The sequence below is a fragment of the Pollicipes pollicipes genome, unplaced genomic scaffold (assembly GCF_011947565.3).
Source record: "Pollicipes pollicipes isolate AB1234 unplaced genomic scaffold, Ppol_2.1 Scaffold_3216;HRSCAF=3773_pilon_pilon_pilon, whole genome shotgun sequence".
In the NCBI taxonomy this organism is placed as follows: Eukaryota; Metazoa; Arthropoda; class Thecostraca; order Pollicipedomorpha; family Pollicipedidae; genus Pollicipes; species Pollicipes pollicipes.
Window position 1 is genome coordinate 2574765 of NW_023596251.1, and position 20297 is coordinate 2595061.

General features: G+C 51.7%; 1 protein-coding gene across 1 annotated transcript; it reads right to left on the bottom strand.

The window, feature by feature from the left end:
* Positions 1–12136: 12136 nt before the first annotated feature.
* Positions 12137–18794, bottom strand: LOC119091015 (peroxidase-like). The gene is given in 7 exon segments (XM_037213737.1): positions 12137–12587; positions 13162–13193; positions 13196–13424; positions 14290–14557; positions 15510–15643; positions 16291–16395; positions 18363–18794. Coding segments are annotated over 7 exon segments (1467 nt in total). The 3' UTR covers positions 12137–12320.
* Between the last annotated feature and the right edge of the window lie 1503 nt (positions 18795–20297).

A 20297-nucleotide genomic window follows, 5' to 3' on the forward strand; every position in this document is an offset into this window, starting at 1 on the left:
TTCGGTATTTTCTTGTGTGTTCAACTTTCCAAGGACCAGCTGCGGTTTTATCCATAAAGTTTTGCCAAGTCGCGGTGTTTTTTCCTGTGTGCCCAGCATTGCTGCCACCCCTGTGTGATAAGTGAGTGAAACAATTGGAGCTGTTCAGCTTATGAAAGCCATGTCCTATTGTGAAACGTATCACCTAAGAGTGGCAACGGAGAAGTAAGAATGGCAACTATTTGAAAGGTGGATAAACCACTTTCACACAGACACAGAAGCCTGAATGCTGGCACATCAGCTTCCAAGCAGAAAAACAACCTCCATACTGACAACCGTCAGTCGGTGGCGAACGATCCTTGTTCCGACCGTGAATCAACGTAGCTTGGGACTCTTAAACAAAAAATCTTTCTTGTACGTTAGGGCTCGCCCAACCCCTATCCAGTCTCTTTCATCACACAGCCCTGAACTGGTCACCGATAGCCATGACGACCCTAATCCAAACCAAATGAACGCGGGCCGACAGCGCCACAGCGCGAGTGGTCTCGTCTCCCTCCGAGGGAGGCATTTCCCTCGCAATACCATCCGTGAAGCCAAACATCAGGTAAGAATGACTCGTCGCTAGTTCAGGTACCATCTTAGGCTTCTTATAACATGTGGTAAATGTTCAAAAAGGAATAACTTACTAAGATTTCAAGCATTAAAGCCTACCGTTTTACCATGAATTTGTTTCATCATTTGCATTCCAGATTAACATGCCCAGTTACATCACCCTGTAAACAGGGATGTCAATTTTCGTGAGTTTTTGGGGCCGGCAAGCCACCCCCGCAAATTCGCATTTCTGAACGGGGCCTTAACCCATTTTAAAGAGAGAGTTCCACCTTTGAAACTTCCAAAAACATGGTCAGGTGAACTCTCAAGACCTGCCAATTATAACAAGACAGTATTATGCTGTGCTCCTGTCAACGCGTCAAACCTAACATGGAGTGTGCGTGCCTCAACGTGGAGTGTAGAGGTTGCTCTATAATTATTTTCCAATATTTCGGGGAAATCACCCATGGCATTTTGAGCATAACCCTGTGAACATCATTGTGAGTATCCGACACAATTTCCAGTCCCCACACCTGCGGCTCAAGTGCTACTGATAATTACTTGACATAATTTTTTTTAACTATCCACACAACATACTGAACTGGCAAAACAAAATCAGCAAAATGAGAAAATGAGCACATTCACTCAATTCAGGAATCCATTTTTAGGTGTGCAATGCTAACAAGAGCACTGCATAATAATGCTTTGAGTTTCTGCCCTAATGTTACAGAATGTCTCCTGTTCTTCATGATTTCAACTGAACCTCCCCAGTAAAAGCAATAGGGCAGAAGTTCCATTGAACGCTCCATTGATGTGTACATACTGTCTCTTTCCAAAGCTTTCATGGAAGGCTCATCACTTTTTCATTAAAGCTCTCTAATTGTGACACCATCGTATCGTAGCGTTTGCCATTTTAGAGTCACGGAAGAGATTGCCGAATGTGCTGGTGAGGCGAGGGAAAAATCTAAAAGTAGCTAAATTGTAAGCTCTGCCTTACATTTTTAGCGGTTTCATAAGATGTGGCAACCACAACCTAAGCAAAATCTGAGTTTCTTCGAACAGGGTTGGTGACTATTTAAATGTAATTGACGCCCCTTCTGCTGATCGTTTCTCCGATTGAAGCGGCCCCATGTCTAAATGAAATAGTCTTTGTGTGAAACTTAATTTTTGTTTACGCTTCTATTCGATTATTCACAAAATAATGGCCCGAACCAACGTTGGGAGAATGAGGAGCCAGCTGAATATTGGATGGCGGCCAAAGCCTTCACAATGATTACAAATCGTCGCCCGCGTATAGAAGTCCAGGAGCAGCCTAAGCAAATTTCAGGTCGGTACTCGATAGCGAACTCTTTCTGGCAAGACAAAGAAAACCACGATCAATCGACTTTTGCCGCGGTGCTGAACTAGGTGCATGCTTGCTTACATGATAAGTGTTAGCATATTAGCACTTATGGACTCGGTGCTGAAGGCACAGATATTCCAGGGGCGGGTGAAGGGGGGGGGGGGGGGGATCTGCGCGGTCTAAACTTGGGAACGGTCCTGTCCAGGCGGTCACTCATATTTTGATCTGGGCAACTCCATACATTCTATGCATGGTAAGAAAGTGTTATGAGATCGTAGTAGGACAAGCATGCTGCAGAGGCCGATGCGCCAGGTCACAGGGGCGTTGTCGGGTACAGAGGTATGGAGGCGAGGAATTTTGTTTCGAAAGTTTCGTAACTGCCACCGATTCAAATAGCTTGAATTTATCCTTGTATACTGACCTCTTCGTGAGGTCGTATTCTAAAGCAAGCAGGAAATGGAAACCTTATTGTTAGATAAGACATTCAGCGCATTTCTTTTACCACGTCCTGCTCTTTAAGTGGACAGCTGACACCTGATGAAAGCTGCGCCCAAGTAAAGCCTGGCTCGGATTGAGCCTGTCGTTTCGGAAGTCACTCATCAGAGTCGGCGTGATGGACGCCGACATCTCGCATGACAAGGTATCCCCCAGCATACATTTCAAGAGAAATTTTCCAGATGATGAAGGAGAGATCATAAAGAGATATTCACTGAAGAATGCACGTATCACACACTCTTGCAAAAATATTTTTAGCAGCAATATTATTGAGTGATACGTTCATCAGCATCGATAACAATAGCATACCGATATAACCTACAAAGAAGTTATATATATATATATATATATATATATATATATATATATATATATATAGCTATATATCTCCCTCTTTCTTTGCATGCCTTTCTTCGTGAATTTTTAACTGTATAAGCATATAGTTTGGGACTGTGAATATTAAAACATTCTGGTCATTTGAATAGCATCCATAGGTGACCTTCTGCGTGAGTCAGAGCGGCGGTAGCCTCCTCTGATGGATGACAGGACCATCTCGTCGTGACGGGTATCGATCGGCCCAGTGATATTTGAGTCGCATGGTGAAACGTCCGCCATCTTGGCTACTTTTTGACATCACGCTGACCTTTAACGAACCGCATTTCCATCCCCTCTGCTCTGTCACAACATCGATACCCCCTTCCCCTCCCCCCGACACCAAAGGAACGTCGCAGTTGATCTGAGTCACGTGGCCAGCTGTCATTGCTGTGGTCTGCCTGCACAGGTAAACAGTATAAAACGGGGTCAGCACAGCGAAGAGCCACAACAATCAACATGAAGCCCGTCGTTGTGCTCTTAGGGGTGGTGGTCATCAGCGCTGCCGTATCGGCTAAAATTTGTAAGTCTACATTCAACTTAAATTCATTGCTGATTATACTCACCATTCCGTTTTCCCTGAATGTGAGGATGCACTCTCCTTAAAACAAGACGTTCACTACGAAAGTCTATCCTTCTACATGGTTTGACTTAGCACTTCAGCTTTGTATGGCCTTTATCCATAGTCCGAGCGAAATGCAAATGTTGTATATCATATTCGCAAGTAAGGAAATGCAAACCATATTTTTCGACATAACAGCATACTATCTTTGCAGGTATATTTCCTATATGAATATATATTTGTTGCAAAATGATGTCACCCATAACATATACATGCATATATTTTTACATATATACATACATATATATATATATATATATATATATATATATATATATATATATATATTATATATATATATATCTGTATATACGTATATATATATAGATATATATATATATTATATATATATATATAATATACATACATATCTATATATATATATATATATAATTATATATATATATATATTATCTGTATATACGTATATATAATACATACATATATATATAATATATATATATATATATATATATATATATATATATATATATATATATATATATATATATATATATATATATATATATATATATATATATATATATATATATATGTCTCACTAAGATGACTTACAACATTTTGGACACATTAGTGGGAATAGAAAGTGACTGATTATGTATTTTCTCACATGTAATTAGCTTTAGAGAAGAAGAAAACGAAGCACGCACACTGTCATGCTCTCCATGCCAGGTGGTAATGGACTGTTTACCAACATCATATCTACTACTTATTTCCAAGGCTAGCCTAGAGGACCATGACATGACCACAGGAGACCGAATCGAATGTCACTGGGTGTCTTAAGAAGCACGTTTCCTCAGGTTTTCTGTCCTGTGTGTGTGTGTGTGTGTGTGTGTGTGTGTGTGTGTGTTGTGTGTGTGTGTGTGTGTGTGTGTGTGTGTGTGTGTGTGTGTGTGTGTGTGTGTGTGTGTGTGTGTGTGTGTGTGTGTATGTGTGTGTGTGTGTGTGTGTGTGTGTGTGTGGTGTGTGTGTGTTCGTGTGTGTGAGAGAGAGAGAGAGAGAGAGAGAGAGAGAGAGAGAGAGAGAGAGAGAGAGAGAGAGAGAGAGAGGGTGCCAGTTGTCGTCGCACGGTAGTCATAGTTGGGAGCTTCAGAATAGCCTGTATACTGCGGCTCTCAGATGCCGCACCTATGTATGGTTCATGGTGTAGCTTCTCATTTATTATGACGCCTTTGGCTATGTTTTGCAGGTGTAAGGCTGGCCCTGTGTCCCACTGACTGGCTGATATTGAGGATAGCGCCACTCCGCTTATCTTTCTCAGGCGTCAAACCGGGCCTGTGTCCCACTCACCGGCTGATATTCGCCGTCGCTTTACGGAGAGACGAATGCTTCAATGACTGCCAGTGCCGCGGCAACTGGAAGTGCTGTCGGACTTCCTTCGGCAGACGCTGTCTGCCACCATGTCTCCCGACGTGCGCGTATTCTGAGTGGTGCGCGCTGATAACCCAGACATATCCGTGGCGTAGCACCTGCGTCCCTCGCCCTCCCCTCAAGAAGGGCTAGCTGTTACGCTGGGAATGACAGATGTAACAACGACGAGCAGAAACCGATTAGATCAGATTCCAGACAGACAGGCAGACAGACAGACAAATGCAACTGTTGGGATTCCGGCAGCTGGAGGGCAGACATTGCCGTTTGGTAGAGGGCGTCAGCTGTTGCACGGCTGTCATAGCTGGGAGCTTCAGGGAAATTTTTACACTGCGGCTCTGAGATAGGGTTTCAATGCATCGCAGTGCCCTGTTCCTGCACTTATCCTTTGCTTCTGCACCTGTGTGTGCACTGAGTGACAAAACGTGAATGTTGCTCAGCTTTATTCATACCTAGATGTGTTCTGATGTGAAATACATGCGTTAAGCTTGACCGCACGTTTTGTGAAAACAATCTCTAAAGTTAAGTGAAAGAACCAGGCGGGCTCATCAGAGGCGAAGACAGCTGCCAGTTTTAGTGAGAGTCATAGTCGCTTCGATTCATGATCAATGCACATCAGTGATCAATGAACACCTATGAACAGGATCAATGAACATCTATCGGCCAACGTGACCAATATACCAGTGACAGGCTTATTTTGTTACATTTGACAGCTCACAGTGAACGCCACGATTCCCATTGCGAAGAAATGTTAGGCGAAGAATCAGGCGACCGCTTAAGCCGCCAACGCGAGGCAGTGTCTCACGTGCGCAAGGCAGTGTCTCTCGTGCGCATCGACTGCACATTGGCGGGTACGTGCGACCTTTGGAGTGACGTCATGCCGCTGGAGGTTACAACGTAGTCGCGAACGGCGCACGCAGGACATACTCTGCGAGCCCCGGTCGCTGGGTATGGTATTACTTTACTGATAACTTGTCCCTTAACTGCTCGCTTGAGACCTTGAGCCCATCTGCTGAATCATCATTTGCTGGTATGGATGATTTGAGATCAGGCTAATAGCAGTGGATTTGGAGCGAAACACACATGGCTATTTGGGGTGGATATACGATACCAGTGTCGGTAATTTTACATGACTACGTTAAAACCCTGCTCAGTAGCAGTGTGCTCTCGTATATGTATGTTGTGGAACTTAAAGATGTGCCATCGACAACAAATAAACCCAATCATCATGACGTGCATCAGAACGAAACCATCACTGTTAAAAATGCAAGACGATTGGTTTTGGGATTTGAAGACTGCGAGGGCATCATCAGCAACAAACCAGGAACAGAGATGTTTCTAAGCGCGTCAACATCTAGCATGGTTGGCAAAGTGGGCTGTTTGATTCTGCAAAGTCGCCGGATTCGTCTGCGTGATCTTGCTGAGTAGGCAAACAAATGATCTTGCCGATCATTAATCAGGTGACTTACCATAAATTTGCACAAGCGGGATTTTCAAACCAGTGTCAAAAACGCTGGAGACCGGACAGAAAGGCGTACTCGCGTAAACATTTCTTTTGTAAGATTTGAGTGTCACCGACAGCGATTGATGCCAAGCATAACGACGTGCGCCAGAACAAAACCGTGGCTGATGGAAATGCAAGGCAATGAGTTTTGCGATTAAAACAAAATCATATATGATACAACACTAATGGTCTTACTCCGCATAGAACAATCAGAAGACAGTTGAAATAGATTAACTCATATCTCGGCTACATGCCTTTGTTGAAACGAATACCAGCATTACCTTAAAAACAGCCTTTTGTACGATCAACGACAATCAAAATTGTAAGTTCAAAATTCAGAGAAGTTTCGAATTTACTCCTGATATTCGCTTCGATAAATGCATATAGCCAAACTGTCAATTCATCTACATCTCCCTTCTTCTGGTTATTCTACGAAGAATAAGCCGAAGAACGAAGAAGCATTAGCTTATCTATATGCATAATATCCCTTCCAAATGCACTCAACAGCTTACGCAAAACAAAATGGTCATACAAAAGCTGCCGAGAAACAAGCATATTAAATTATTAATAGCTTTATATCGGCCTGCTATTCATTTAAGAGCAATGCACCTTAACGTTTATCATACATCGGGTTTTTATTGTATACATACTGTTGTAGCAAACTTACATTTTATCACACAAATCTAACAAATCTACCCATAATAGTTGCCATTCATGATGCAGGATTGTCAGTCCAACTTATTTTATGAGAACCCTGCACCCCAAATCACCCTTCATCCCGATGTTAATCTGGTCGCTCAATGTTGGTGCAGCCCCCCCCCCCCCATATGTCTTGCTGGAATCCTTTAAAAGATAAGGGAAAAGTCTATGGCTTACACAAGTCAGTCTTCCTGAACAATATTTTATTAGCCATGGCTACCATACTGATTAACAAACGAGTTTTTGAAAAAGGACAAAAGTTGCAAGTTGTGCTTCGTTCAATCAGAGTGGACTAAATATGTTGACATTCACACCTTGAGGCGACGAGAATTCAGTGGGCCCTTTGCTATCCCTAACCCAATCACTTCTGCAAATTGATATCCCTGTTTTAATAGATAGAAGAAACTTTCAGTGCTTGAAAATCAATACTTGCGGATCTCCGCAGGTTTGTTGCCCTCTTAGCCATAATAAGTGGTGCCGCTGCGGGACCGAATATCGTTTGAAGTATGTAGACGCCATCACAATATACCAAGCATGTTTATTTGCCCGAGTGGGGGGCACAGCCAACTGCAAGACGGGACTGGTGAAATGTGTGGGAAGGCAATGTGCTTACTGCCAGGAAACCACTGACTCACCCGGACGTCATGACCAACCGGGCCAGCTTGCCAGTCGTTAGCGGCACTAAACTTTGAGACTCGTCAGTCTCAAGATCAAACCATTAAAATTTACAACATCCTCGCGGGAGCGGCATCGGCCGGCAATGCAGGCCGTCCGTGAGCCGACGAGACCGGTTTCGTCCCAGCGAACACTGGGCGGTGAGTTTTTGACATGTCACGTGGTGAACAGCCTACCGCGGCTTGGGAAGCATGTCTAACATACGCGAGGAATGTGACAATGTGCGACCGATAGGACTGCTTCTCTGCCAATACAGCACAGTCGCCTGATCACGGCATCCGCTGTGCTCCGTGGACCCCCACAAGATCTCAATCAACGGTCGCGGGCCCTTCACAGTGGCTGTACTGTAACGATCGGTGTCAAATGTGAAATACATGCTGTCGTGCGCGGCATGTGCGGTCATATGCACACGATGTCTTCCGGGAGCAGTATCGGTCGGGCGTGTGCGATCATATGCACGCGATGTCTTGCGGGAGCAGTGTCGGTTGGAAATGTTAATTGTCCGTCGGTCTACAGAGCCTTTTTCCAGTAATGTTGTAGACACCTTGTTGGCGTAAAAACACGAGCATCCTTTAAACCAGTTTCTGGGAGGCCGTTTGGCGATTAATGGTCGACGTTGGCAGCAACTATGTGGTGTGTATGTGTGTGTGTGTGTGTGTGTGTGTGTGTGTGTGTGTGTGTGTGTGTGTGTGTGTGTGTGTGTGTGTGTGTGTGTGTGTGTGTGTGTGTGTGTGTGTGTGTGTGTGTGTGTGTGTGTGTGTGTGTGTGTGTGTGTGCGCGCGCGTGTGTGTGTGTGGTGTGTGTGTGGTGTGTGTGTGTTTGTGTGTGTGTGTGGGTGTGGGTGTGGGTGTGGGGCGGGTGGGTGGGTGTGTGGGTGGGTGTGGGTGTGGGTGTGGGTGTGGGTGTGGGTGTGGGTGTGGGTGTCATTGGTAATTTAAGACGCACTCAGCTGCTAAGGCTATATGGGTTCGCCTCCCCCTCACTCTGACAGGAAGGGCAGGTATCGCGGGGAATTGAAACCCGTTTCTCTGGTTTCCCAGGCGCGTAGCTGAACCATTCCACTTTCGGTACCCTCATTGTTTTATGTCATCTTTTGGCAAGTCAGATTACATTTTGATGTTGATCATAAGTTGTTAAACAGAGCATTATGTTTGTTCGCAAAGCTTTTGTGTTAAGAACGTGACTAATTTGTTAATCCCGTATTCTAAAAGGCCAAAGAAGCTCCAAATTTGCCACCAATGCACGTTAAAGCCCGACTGCCTCCTGCACCAGCACCACCCAGGCCAGCAGGCACCAAGTGTCAGCGCTATACTTGTGCCACCTTGTAACGCATCGTCCATGGCGTCACCGGTGACCCGCCTGGTGGTCTGGGCCGACCTCGCGCCCGGCCGGCCGGTCACGCCCCGGCCGCTCCAGCGCTGGGAAGCAGTGGAGGCAGCGGCGGCCTGGGTCTGGGCCGACCTCGCGCCCGGCCGGCCGGCCACGCCCCGTCCGCTCCAGCGCTAGGAAGCGGTGGAAGGAGCGGCGGTCTGGGTCTGGGCCGACCTCGCGCGCGAGGCGGGCCGGTCACGTCCCGTCCGCTCCAGTGCCGGGAGGCAGTGGAGGCAGCGGCGGTCCCAGACACATGGCCGGGTGGGGGGAGGGGCACCCCCACCCACGCCAAGACGAGGCACGGGAAGTGACCGCCGATTTCTGCACCCTCCTCTCCAGCATTCAGAGCCTTTTCACTTTGCCGATGGCACAGAAGCTCTCTGGAGTTTGGAGAAGTTCTCTTCTCTCCTTCACTGTCAGCATGCTTTACACGTTTTTCTATGTTTTAGATCCGTTTTTTCGGTTGGGTCTAGCACTCAGCGAAAGCTTCTGCGCAACTGGTACAGCTCCTTGAGTAGGGTGCTGAGTATCCTTGTTACTTTTCTCAGGGGAATTTTACATTATTGCAGGGGTCTCCATGTGATTTATATATATATATATATATATATATATATATATATATATATTTCATAATATACCCATGGTTTTATAACGCAGATATCCTTTCAAAGTGCGGTTTGGGACGGACTATGGTGGTTCGTAGTTCTCCTGTTCTCCTGTAAGCCATAGGTAAAGCACCGCCGGACTCAGGGCTGTCCCGCTTCTGTCCCTCAGCTGGGGTGTCCAGCTGTCACTCCAGCTCGTCCACTGGTCACGCTTCTGTCCCTCAGCTGGGGTGTCCAGCTGCCGCTCCAACTCGTCCACTGGTCACGCTTCTGTCAATCAGCTGGGGTGTCCAGCTGTCGCACCAGCTCGTCCACTGGTCACGCTTCTGTCCCTCAGCTGGGGTGTCCAGCTGCCGCTCCAGCTCGTCCACTGGTCACGCTTCTGTCCCTCAGATAGGGTGTCCAGCTGCCGCTCCAGCCCCTCCACCGACGTAGACAGTCCGCTAGTCTGGCCCTGCGCCATAGTTTTACCGTCACTTCCCGCTATCTTCATCCGTCTGACTCGGCGTCTGGCGCAATCCGAATTACCTATCACTAGTACCATGGGCGCCTTACCAAGGTAACATTTAGATGGTCATGGCAACTTGACCACATAAAGAGTTGCCATCGCTGACCACGCTTACGACCTGCGCGGAGGGGAACGACCCGTGACCCATGACCTGACCGGAGCCGTCCAGCTGCCGCGCGCGGCCTCCTGACCGGCTGACCTTGGACTCAGCGCATAGCCAGCTGACCACCGACGACCGTCAGCAAACCTTAATGAGCAAAGTACCGGCGTGTGGTGTTATTGCATGCTGGGCCGCAAGTCCGGAGGCTAGGGCCACGTATGGACTACAATGTATTCACACTTAGGTCGACACAAAGCGAGACCTGGCTGCCACACGGCCACCCTGTATTCACCGTCCGGATTCCACCCCAGTAATCGCCGGCGGTCTGTTGGCGGCAGCCGTGAGTGTGGCGTGAGAGCTGATGTGACAGGCCAGGGAGACGCGAGGCTGTAAGTCTTTAGCCGTCTATGGTCTGGAAAGTAGCAGCTTTCACGGGAATGCAAGCAACTGCCCCATCTTCACGTGTCAGAAAACTGTGGTGGCTGAACAGTACGAAAAAACCACCGCATTTTAACAAACGCAAAACAGGGCACTAAGATACAAGAACACATTTGACGAATGGCCAGTAGGAGTAATCTCGCACGTGGGACGAACAAACATGTTTCCCAGGCCACGAGGCCTACATGGTCGTCCTGCCAAGTAATGGGACATCCTGTGGTACTTATCGCACGTCGATGGAAAACGTGTTCTACCAATCAAATGCCGACACAACCACCGTCCAGGCTCTTCTCTTCCCCCAGAGGTGTACCATACTGAAGATATCTAAAACATGCAGCAGTGCTTTCTTGTATTCCTTCAATCCTACGCCAAGTGAGACACGGACACATGTTTTAGCACCTGGCCTTTCCTAACATTCTCGAATAAAGCCTGCGCCTCCCTACCAATGAGTCAGGTCAGTACCGACAGGCGCCCAGGTGACACTGTCCCCCCTCCGTCCGCTAGTGACCCAGGGTGACACTGTCACCCCTCCGTCCACTAGTCACCCAGGGTGACACTGTCACCCCTCCGTCCACTAGTCACCCAGGGTGACACTGTTACCCCTCCGTCCGCTAGTGACCCAGGGTGACACTGTCACCCCTCCGTCCGCTAGTGACCCAGGGTGACACTGTCACCCCTCCGTCCGCTAGTGACCCAGGGTGACAGTCACCCCTCCGTCCGCTAGTGACCCAGGGTGACACTGTCACCCCTCCGTCCACTAGTCACCCAGGGTGACACTGTTACCCCTCCGTCCACTAGTCACCCAGGGTGACACTGTCACCCCTCCGTCCGCTAGTGACCCAGGGTGACACTGTCACCCCTCCGTCCACTAGTCACCCAGGGTGACACTGTTACCCCTCCGTCCACTAGTCACCCAGGGTGACACTGTCACCCCTCCGTCCGCTAGTGACCCAGGGTGACACTGTCACCCCTCCGTCCGCTAGTGACCCAGGGTGACACTGTCCCCCCTCCGTCCGCTAGTGACCCAGGGTAATACTGTCACCCCTCCGTCCGCTAGTGACCCAGGGTGACACTGTCACCCCTCCGTCCACTAGTCACCCAGGGTGACACTGTTACCCCTCCGTCCACTAGTCACCCAGGGTGACACTGTCACCCCTCCGTCCACTAGTCACCCAGGGTGACACCTGTCACCCCTCCGTCCGCCAGTGACCCAGGGTGACACTGTCACCCCTCCGTCCGCTAGTGACCCAGGGTGACACTGTTACCCCTCCGTCCGCTAGTGACCCAGGTTGACACTATCACCCCCCCGTCCGCTAGTGACCCAGGGTGACACTGCCATCCCTCCGTCCGTTTGTGACCCAGGTTGACACTATCACCCCCCCCGTCCGCTAGTGACCCAGGGTGACACTGCATCCCTCCGTCCGTTGTGACCCAGGTTGACACTGCCACCCCTCCGTCCGCTAGTGACCTAAGGTGACACTGCCATCCCTCCGTCCGTTTGTGACCCAGGTTGACACTGCCACCCCTCCGTCCGCTAGTGACCTAAGGTGACACTGCCATCCCTCCGTCCGTTTGTGACCCAGGTTGACACTATCACCCCTCTGTCCGCTAGTGACCCAGGGTGACACTGTCACCCCTCGGCCCGCCAGTGATCTAGATCGACCTCAGGCAGGTCCCGGCAGTTGCGAAAAGGATTGTCTTCGCCTTGCGCGCGGAACGCGTCCTCCTGCAGTTCGGTGATCGTGCCGATTGCGTCGCAAAAGACCCGGGCCAGGGTGGCCCGCCGCAGCTCCCGCAGCTGAGCGGGCGTGAAACGCCAGGGTCGCTCGTCGCCTCCCAGGTCGTAGAAGTAGTTGTCACCCCAGCGCAGCCGGAAGAACTGGTTGCCAATAATGCACTGCGGCGGATGGAGAAATTTGTGATGACAAATACGTTAATGATGGTTTTAGTGCAGATAAGAATTGGTATGCACATATATGCATGCATGCCTGCGCGCATGGATGTGTATAACGTGCATACACATATAACACAATTATACATGTGCACATTCATACATCCATACATGCATATAAGCAGGCCTAAATAGGTACATATCTACGTGCATGCAGCCATACATAAATCCGTCATCTTATTTTGGTTTCGCTCAAAGTTCGTACAATGCTATGCTCGAACAAACACGCGTACGTTTGCCATCTTCTTCTCGTTTCGCTCAATGTTCGTACCAAGCTTCATGCGTCGTGACAAGACGTTATGTAAGATGCGTTAGCTGTACTGAAACGTGGATCCCTTACGTGGGATTTGCAGGCACCTGAAGACGAGTCCAATGACCTGCGATCGGGACTCTTAGCCCTGAACTGTGAGTCCACTGACCTCTCGGGTCGTTCCGCTAACTTCTTCCATCAACCCATCGACCGCGACGACAAGCCCACCCTCCACCAATCGATGCCTCCTGGACCGGCCTGCCGACTGACCTGGAAGGTGGGGCCCACCAGGGCGCCTTCCGCGGCCTCTCGGACACGCCGCCGATGAAGAGGTCGATGTCCTCCACCGAGCGGTAGACGCCCGCCAGGCGAATGACCGCGTCGGGCTGCATGACCCGCGTCAGGTCACTGAAGGTCGGCATCGGGGGCAGACCACACCAGCGGCGTGCCGCGGCGTACGTGGCGATGCCGTGGTCGCGGCCGCGCTGGATGTTGATAGCCAAGAGGTCCAGACCACAGGCGCTGCCCCGCTCCTGCGGTTGGTGTGTGGGTCAGTTCAGCGGGTAAGATCCTGTGTTCAGTGTGCGAGTCAGTTCAGCAAGGAAGGTCCTGTGCTTGGTGTGCGAGTCAGTCCAGTGAGGAAGATCCTGCGCTTGTGTGCGAGTCAGCTCACCAGAGAAAATCCTGCGGTTGGTGTGCGAATCATTTCAGCGGGGAAGATCCTGCGGCTGGTGTGCGAGTCAGTTTAGCACAAAAGATCCCATGGTTGGTGTGTGAGTCAGTTCAGCGTGGAAGATCCTGCGGTTGGTGTGCGACTCAGTTCAGCGGGGAAGATCCAACGGTTGGTGTGCGAGTCAGTTCAACGAGGAAGACCTTGCGGCTGGTGTGCGGTTCAGTTCTGCGGGAGAGATTGCTGGTCAGGACCGGCGGTGTAACAGCAATCAGGGCAGTGTTCAGGCGCGGAGGGAGCGATCGGATGCGGAACGACGCCGGGTTCGGAGCGAGGACCCGGGTCAGGCGAAGCAGCTCGACAGAGGAAGAATAGCTTCGATGATTAGCGAGAGCTTGGGCGGAGAAGCGTCCTCGGATGGTACAGAAGAACGTATGCGAGGAGGGTCCGCTTGTCTAAAGAACCACAGTTTTAGTGAGAAGGACCGTGTGGATGTGTGGACTCATGAATGAGATGAGGAGGCGCAGGTGGGAAGGGAGCAGCATAAAACGCGGCTTCTGAAAGAGCAGCTCTGCGATATCGTACACGTGCTTGTGATCCCAGACAGAAAACAAGACGCCATTGAGAATGCCGCTAACGGCTCGCGACCAGTTCGCTTTTACACTTCTATAGGCGGATATCAGAGTGTTTTTGCTCTATGGTTTGTGTGCACCCTGACCTGGCCTGACCTGGAACAGATGCTCGGTGAGGGCAGGCGCGAAACTGGTATCGCATGTCTGCGGATGTTGCACCACCAGGCTCTTCGCCAGGAGGTCCATCGCCCCCTCGTACAACAGGCGCGGGTTGAAGAACAGATCCTTGAGATGGGTGAAGCCGGACGGACCCGCGCGCACGTTCGAGAACAGGAAAACGTTGTCGTTGACCATCGAGTGGCCGAAGCGGAAGGCGGCGCTGGAGAACTCGGTGGCGATGGTGGGGTCCGTGCCCGCGTTGTATCTGACGAAGGGTGCCAATGTGCCTCAGGTACACGTCCATCGGCCACAGATTGGCGGTTATTGCAAGGATGCTTGGCTGCAGGCAAATGCATGAAACCTGCCGCGATATTTGACTCCAAAATGTCGTCATACCTATGCTTGCATGTTGTTCTGTGCGGCACACATCTTGCAACGACGACCGGAACTGTTTGATGATTATTCCTAACATCCCAGTGGTTGTGTAAATCAGAGCTAGATGTTATCTAGGTAAACCGGGTCTAACATTTGCTGTCATTATGTCATGACATTTACTCCCGTTATGAAAACGATATATTTGTGGATGTTAGGGGCGCTGAGTAGCTAGACCACCTCAAAAACACATTTGAAGTGCGAATTGGCTTAAAAATCACCAGAGATTTAAGTATGCAAAGGGCAATGCCCGTCTTTGACGTGACTGTTAATGGAAAAGGACCGTGATTTGGAACGACTATTTATTGAAAGCAGACAAATACTGATAATGACTGACCTCACCTGATGTATGACACTGATTTGGATACATGATCATGATATTCAGTATGCCCCGCACGGAATTTCAAATGTGAACATTATTCCTGTGTTGAACATTATTTCTGGACACCAGAGGGCTCAGAACAAATAATCAGCGTCATAAAGAACGCATCAACGCACCTGCACTGTCATGAGAAGTTCAGTTGAATACCACTCATACGAAAGAAAATCCCAATCTACGTCCACGGATTTCTGGCAAGCGAAGTGCAAAGGGCCGTTGAACTTCAGCGCACGACGAATCGGAGCCAACGCAAGGACATGACGTGGCATTTACTGTATGATGTCATCTGATGAGACACTTGATGACGTCACCATTGGGACACTCAATGACGTAACCATTGCAACACGGTTTCACGTCACCGGCCCGAACAGTTGACGCCGGCCCCTCCGACACCCGCCGACGTCACCTGTTTGAGTAACCGAAGACGGTCTGGGGCTGGTCAATCATGTAGGAGCGCGTGAAGTTGGCGCCCAGAACGACCGGCAGCCAGTGGGCGTAGGTGATGTGCTGGACCTCGGCGACCACGATCCTGCGGCTCTCCTGCGAGCCGTTAGAGACCGGGTCAACGACGGCAGCCAGTGGGCGTAGGTGATGTGCTGCACCTCGGCGACCACAATCCTGCGGCTCTCCTGCGAGCCGTTAGAGACCGGGTCAACGATCGGCAGCCAGTGGGCGTAGGTGATGTGCTACACCTCGGCGACCACGATCCTGCGGCTCTCCTGCGAGCCGTTAGAGACCGGGTCAATGACGCAGTGCTGCCATCTGTGACGAGGGAAAGCGGCCTGGCTAGGTGGCGCGGATTGCAAGATATCTTAATTTGGCAGTAGCGTTATGAAATAATGTTTCGTTCGAGCATCGTGCGTGTAGTTCATATCTAAATCCACATTTTAGATGTGGAACGACGATAATAAATAACCAATGGACAAGAACCGGAATCGAACAAAAACTAAGTGGAAGAAGTTGATAACCTGCGTTTGCACGGTAATGCGGCTGGAAGCAGTTCACCTTCGTCGGGCGTGTTGATTCATTTACGTTCAGATTCACGCCATTTATCCCGTAAAATCTTCAACAACATGACCCAGATACAAGAACCATAACTATACTCCACCTAAGAGCGCGTAGCAAATCAGAGCAGGGTGTCACACCCTGGTGCTGACGGGTTACACTAAAGCGGAGAAGCTACACACCTGAAAGAGTCGCTCATCGTCCCACAATGGATTCATCTTCTCCAGGCGAGAGGCGATCCGATTATGCTCGCGCATCCAGATGGTGTGCATCACGGCCAGCCGCACCTGTCGCAGTGGGTGTGGTCAGTAGACGGGTAACTTACAGGCGGGGAGACGTCTGACATCCAGATGGTGTGCATCACGGCCAACCGCACCTGTCGCAGTGGGTGTGGTCAGTAGACGGGTAACTTACAGGCGGGGAGACGTCTGACATCCAGATGGTGTGCATCACGGCCAACCGCACCTGTCGCAGTGGGTGCGGTCAATAGACGGGTAACTTACAGGCGGGGAGACGTCTGACATCCAGATGGTGTGCATCACGGCCAGCCGCACCTGTCGCAGTGGGTGTGGTCAGTAGACGGGTAACTTACAGGCGGGGAGACGTCTGGACGGTGACGTGCTGTGACAGGAAACGGACTGTGGTCCAGACGACTGTCAGCGAGTGGACTAGTGCACACGGTGCTCAGAGAGCAGATATGAAACTGGCATGGCTGTGCTCGGAGAGCAGACATGAAGCTGGTATGGCCCGGGAGCCGGTCCCTGGTCCCTGGTTCCTGGTCCCTGCTCCCAGGTCCCTGGAGCCGGCTGGTCTCCGGTTCCACGCGCAAAGAGGCAGGTGCGGCCGCCCAGCCAAACACTTCCGGAGCTAGTGACGTCGGACGGGAGAGTGCCTCGGGATCCCCTTCCGGAGCTAGTGACATCGGACGGGAGAGGGCCTCAGGGATCCCCTTCCGGAGCTGGTGACGTCGGACGGGAGAGTGCCTCGGGATCCCCTTCCGGAGCTAGTGACGTCGGACGGGAGAGGGCCTCAGGGATCCCCTTCCCGAGCCCGTGATGTCTCACAATCGCAGACATTGCGACCTTTAAGCCCTACTCAGTGGTGACGTAAGCGATTGAAGTGTAGGCCGTCGCTGGGCCGAAACTAACGAGGGGATAGGTCGCGGCAATGAAGCGTTGACTGTCGACTGCATGCTGCTACCGTACCTGTAACGCTGAAGTGTCACGTGCTGCTGTAGCTTTGGCTTTGACTTTGAACTGGGGTCTGATCTGTGCCCCTCATCCTCGACTCCGGTTTGGGTACCACACTGACCTGCACCAGCACTGACCCGCACCAGCACTGACCCGAACCAGCACTAACCTGCACCAGCACTGACCTGCACCAGCACTGACCCGCACCAGCACTGACCTGCACCAGCACTGACCCGCACCAGCACTGACCCGAACCAGCACTAACCTGCACCAGCACTTACCTGCACCAGCACTGACCTGCACCAGCACTAACCTGCACCGGCACTGAACTGCACCAGCACTGACCTGCACCAGCACTGACCCGCACCAGCACTGACCCGCACCAGCACTAACCTGCACCAGCACTGACCCGCACCAGCACTGACCCGAACCAGCACTAACCTGCACCAGCACTGACCTGCACCAGCACTGACCCGCACCAGCACTAACCTGCATCGGCACTGAACTGCACCAGCACTGACCTGCTCACTGCTGTGGTTTCTGTGCTGATGAATCAGGGCAGTTTCAGCACATGTCGTATGGGAGATCCGGCCCAAAAAGCCATGTGCATTCCTCGACAAGCAGGCTTGAATTTGAAAGGAAAAGCTTGCTTTTTACCGTACTCGAGATCATAGCCACATTACCCCCGGGAGACGTGTGCTTGGACACTGCGCTTTGGTGGTTGATTGCAGGATGCCTTCACTTATTACTTTGTTGTTACACCTTGAACAGGAGTCTTGGCCTGGGACCCTGAACTGGGATATTGAGATATTACCTTGATCTTCAGCAGCAGCGGTCGTGAGCTTTGATGTTAGCCTGACATTAATGTGATCTTTGATACGCTGTAGCTGGTGTCCACACCTGCGACCTGAACATACTGAAACTGCGACTCTGGCCTGCGGTATCAACCTGATATAACTGTCGCGTACTTTCCACCGGTTATTGCATTTGCGACACCGGCCTTCTGCAACTGTAATTTTGCTGCCGCGGCCACCCCACCTGACCTTCCGCGGGTCGGGCCTGACCTGCTCGTTGACGCGCAGGTCACCGGACCGGAAGCAGGGCTCGCTCTCCAGCGCGCTGAGGCACATCTCCGGCTCGTCGTCGGGCAGCAGGAACTTCCCGTCGTTCACCCGCAGCCTTCCGCCCCTGTCGTCCCGCAGCGACGCCGTCCAGGCTCGGCTGACGCCGTACAGCATATCGGCGTCCACAAAGCTGGTGCGGGTGTTGAGCTGCGTCAGCGAGCGGAGGCTCGCGTCCCACGCCGGCACCGAGCGCGTGAACTCGAGGCACGTCCAGCCGCAGAGGCTGTGGGTCGGATCGTCGGCCGACACCACGATCGGCAGGCAGAAGGGGTGCGCGCCCTGCGAGAACTGGCCGTCCCGGCAGCACGGCCGGTCCGGCTCCACGGACGGCGCCAACGCCAGGTCGTGGTCCAGGAACTGGCCCCACTGCATGGCGGCGTCGGTGAGGTGGCGCAGCGGCGCGTCACGCTCGCCGCCGACGGCGATGGTGACGCGCCGCGGCGCGGGCAGCGGCGCGCCGGACGTGTCAAGGAAGCGCGGCAGGAACACGCCGTCCTGGTACGTGGCCGCCATCAGGCGCGTCGACCCCTGCCGGCGAGCGGGACACGGGTCAGAGTCACCCTCGACCGCTGCCGGAGAGCGGACCACGGGTCAGAGTCACCCTCGACCGCTGCCCGAGAGCGGACCACGGGTCAGAGTCACCACCGACCCCCGCCCGAGAGCCGGCCACGGGTCAGAGTCACCATCGACCCCTGCCCGCGAGCGGGACACGGGTCAGAGTCATCCTCGACCCCTGCCCGAGAACGGACCACGGGTCAGAGACACCACCGACCCCTGCCCGAGAGCCGGCCACGGGTCAGAGTCACCCTCGACCCCTGCCCGAGAACGGACCACGGGTCAGAGTCACCACCGACCCCTGCCCGAGAGCCGGCCACGGGTCAGAGTCACCATCGACCCCTGCCCGCGAGCGGGACACGGGTCAGAGTCACCACCGACCCCTGCCCGAGAACGGACCACGGATCAGAGTCACCACCGACCCCTGCCCGAGAGCGAGACACGGGCCAGAGTCACCACTGACCCCTGCCCGAGAGCGAGACACGGGTCAGACTCACCACCGACCCCTGCCCTCGATCAGGACACGGGTCAGAATCCCCGCCGACCCCTGTCCGTGAGCAACACTAAGTGCCTACTATATATATATATATATATATATATATATATATATATATATATATATATGCACTTGTGTTCTAGACTCCCTGCTTCCACTTAAGATTAGCAGCAGATGATTGTAGGTATCGTGTTATAGACGCTATGATAGTAAAGATATTTCAAATTCAGTTAAGCGCTACGTCAAGAATTTCTCTAAGAAGGAATAAATGAGATAAAAAACTGCATTGCGCTGACAACACGTACTGATTATTAACAAACAATCATACTCCATGCAGAACTGGCAGAAAGTTTCTAGCCAGCAGGGGCTCGAACGTTCAACCTCCCAGTCACGGACGATGCACGTCGCCAACTGCACCACAACCTCCCAATCACGGACGAGTCACGCCGCCAACTGCACCACAACCTTCCAATCACGGACGAGGTACGCCGCCAACTGCGCCACAGCCCTCCCAATCACGGACGATGCACGCCGCCAACTGCACCACAACCTCCCAATCACGGACGAGTCACGCCGCCAACTGCACCACAACCTCCCAATCGCCGGACGAGTCACGCCGCCAACTGCACCACAACCTCCCAATCACGGACGATGCATGCCGCCAACTGCACCACAACCTCCCAATCACGGACGAGGCACGCCGCCAACTGCGCGACAAAGATGAACGAGCACCTCGCAAGTAAAAAATTAAGGCATTCCGTGGATAAAAATGAACCTGTCACGCCGTAGGAGTTTGGCTGTTACGGCCAAAAATGGTTTATAGA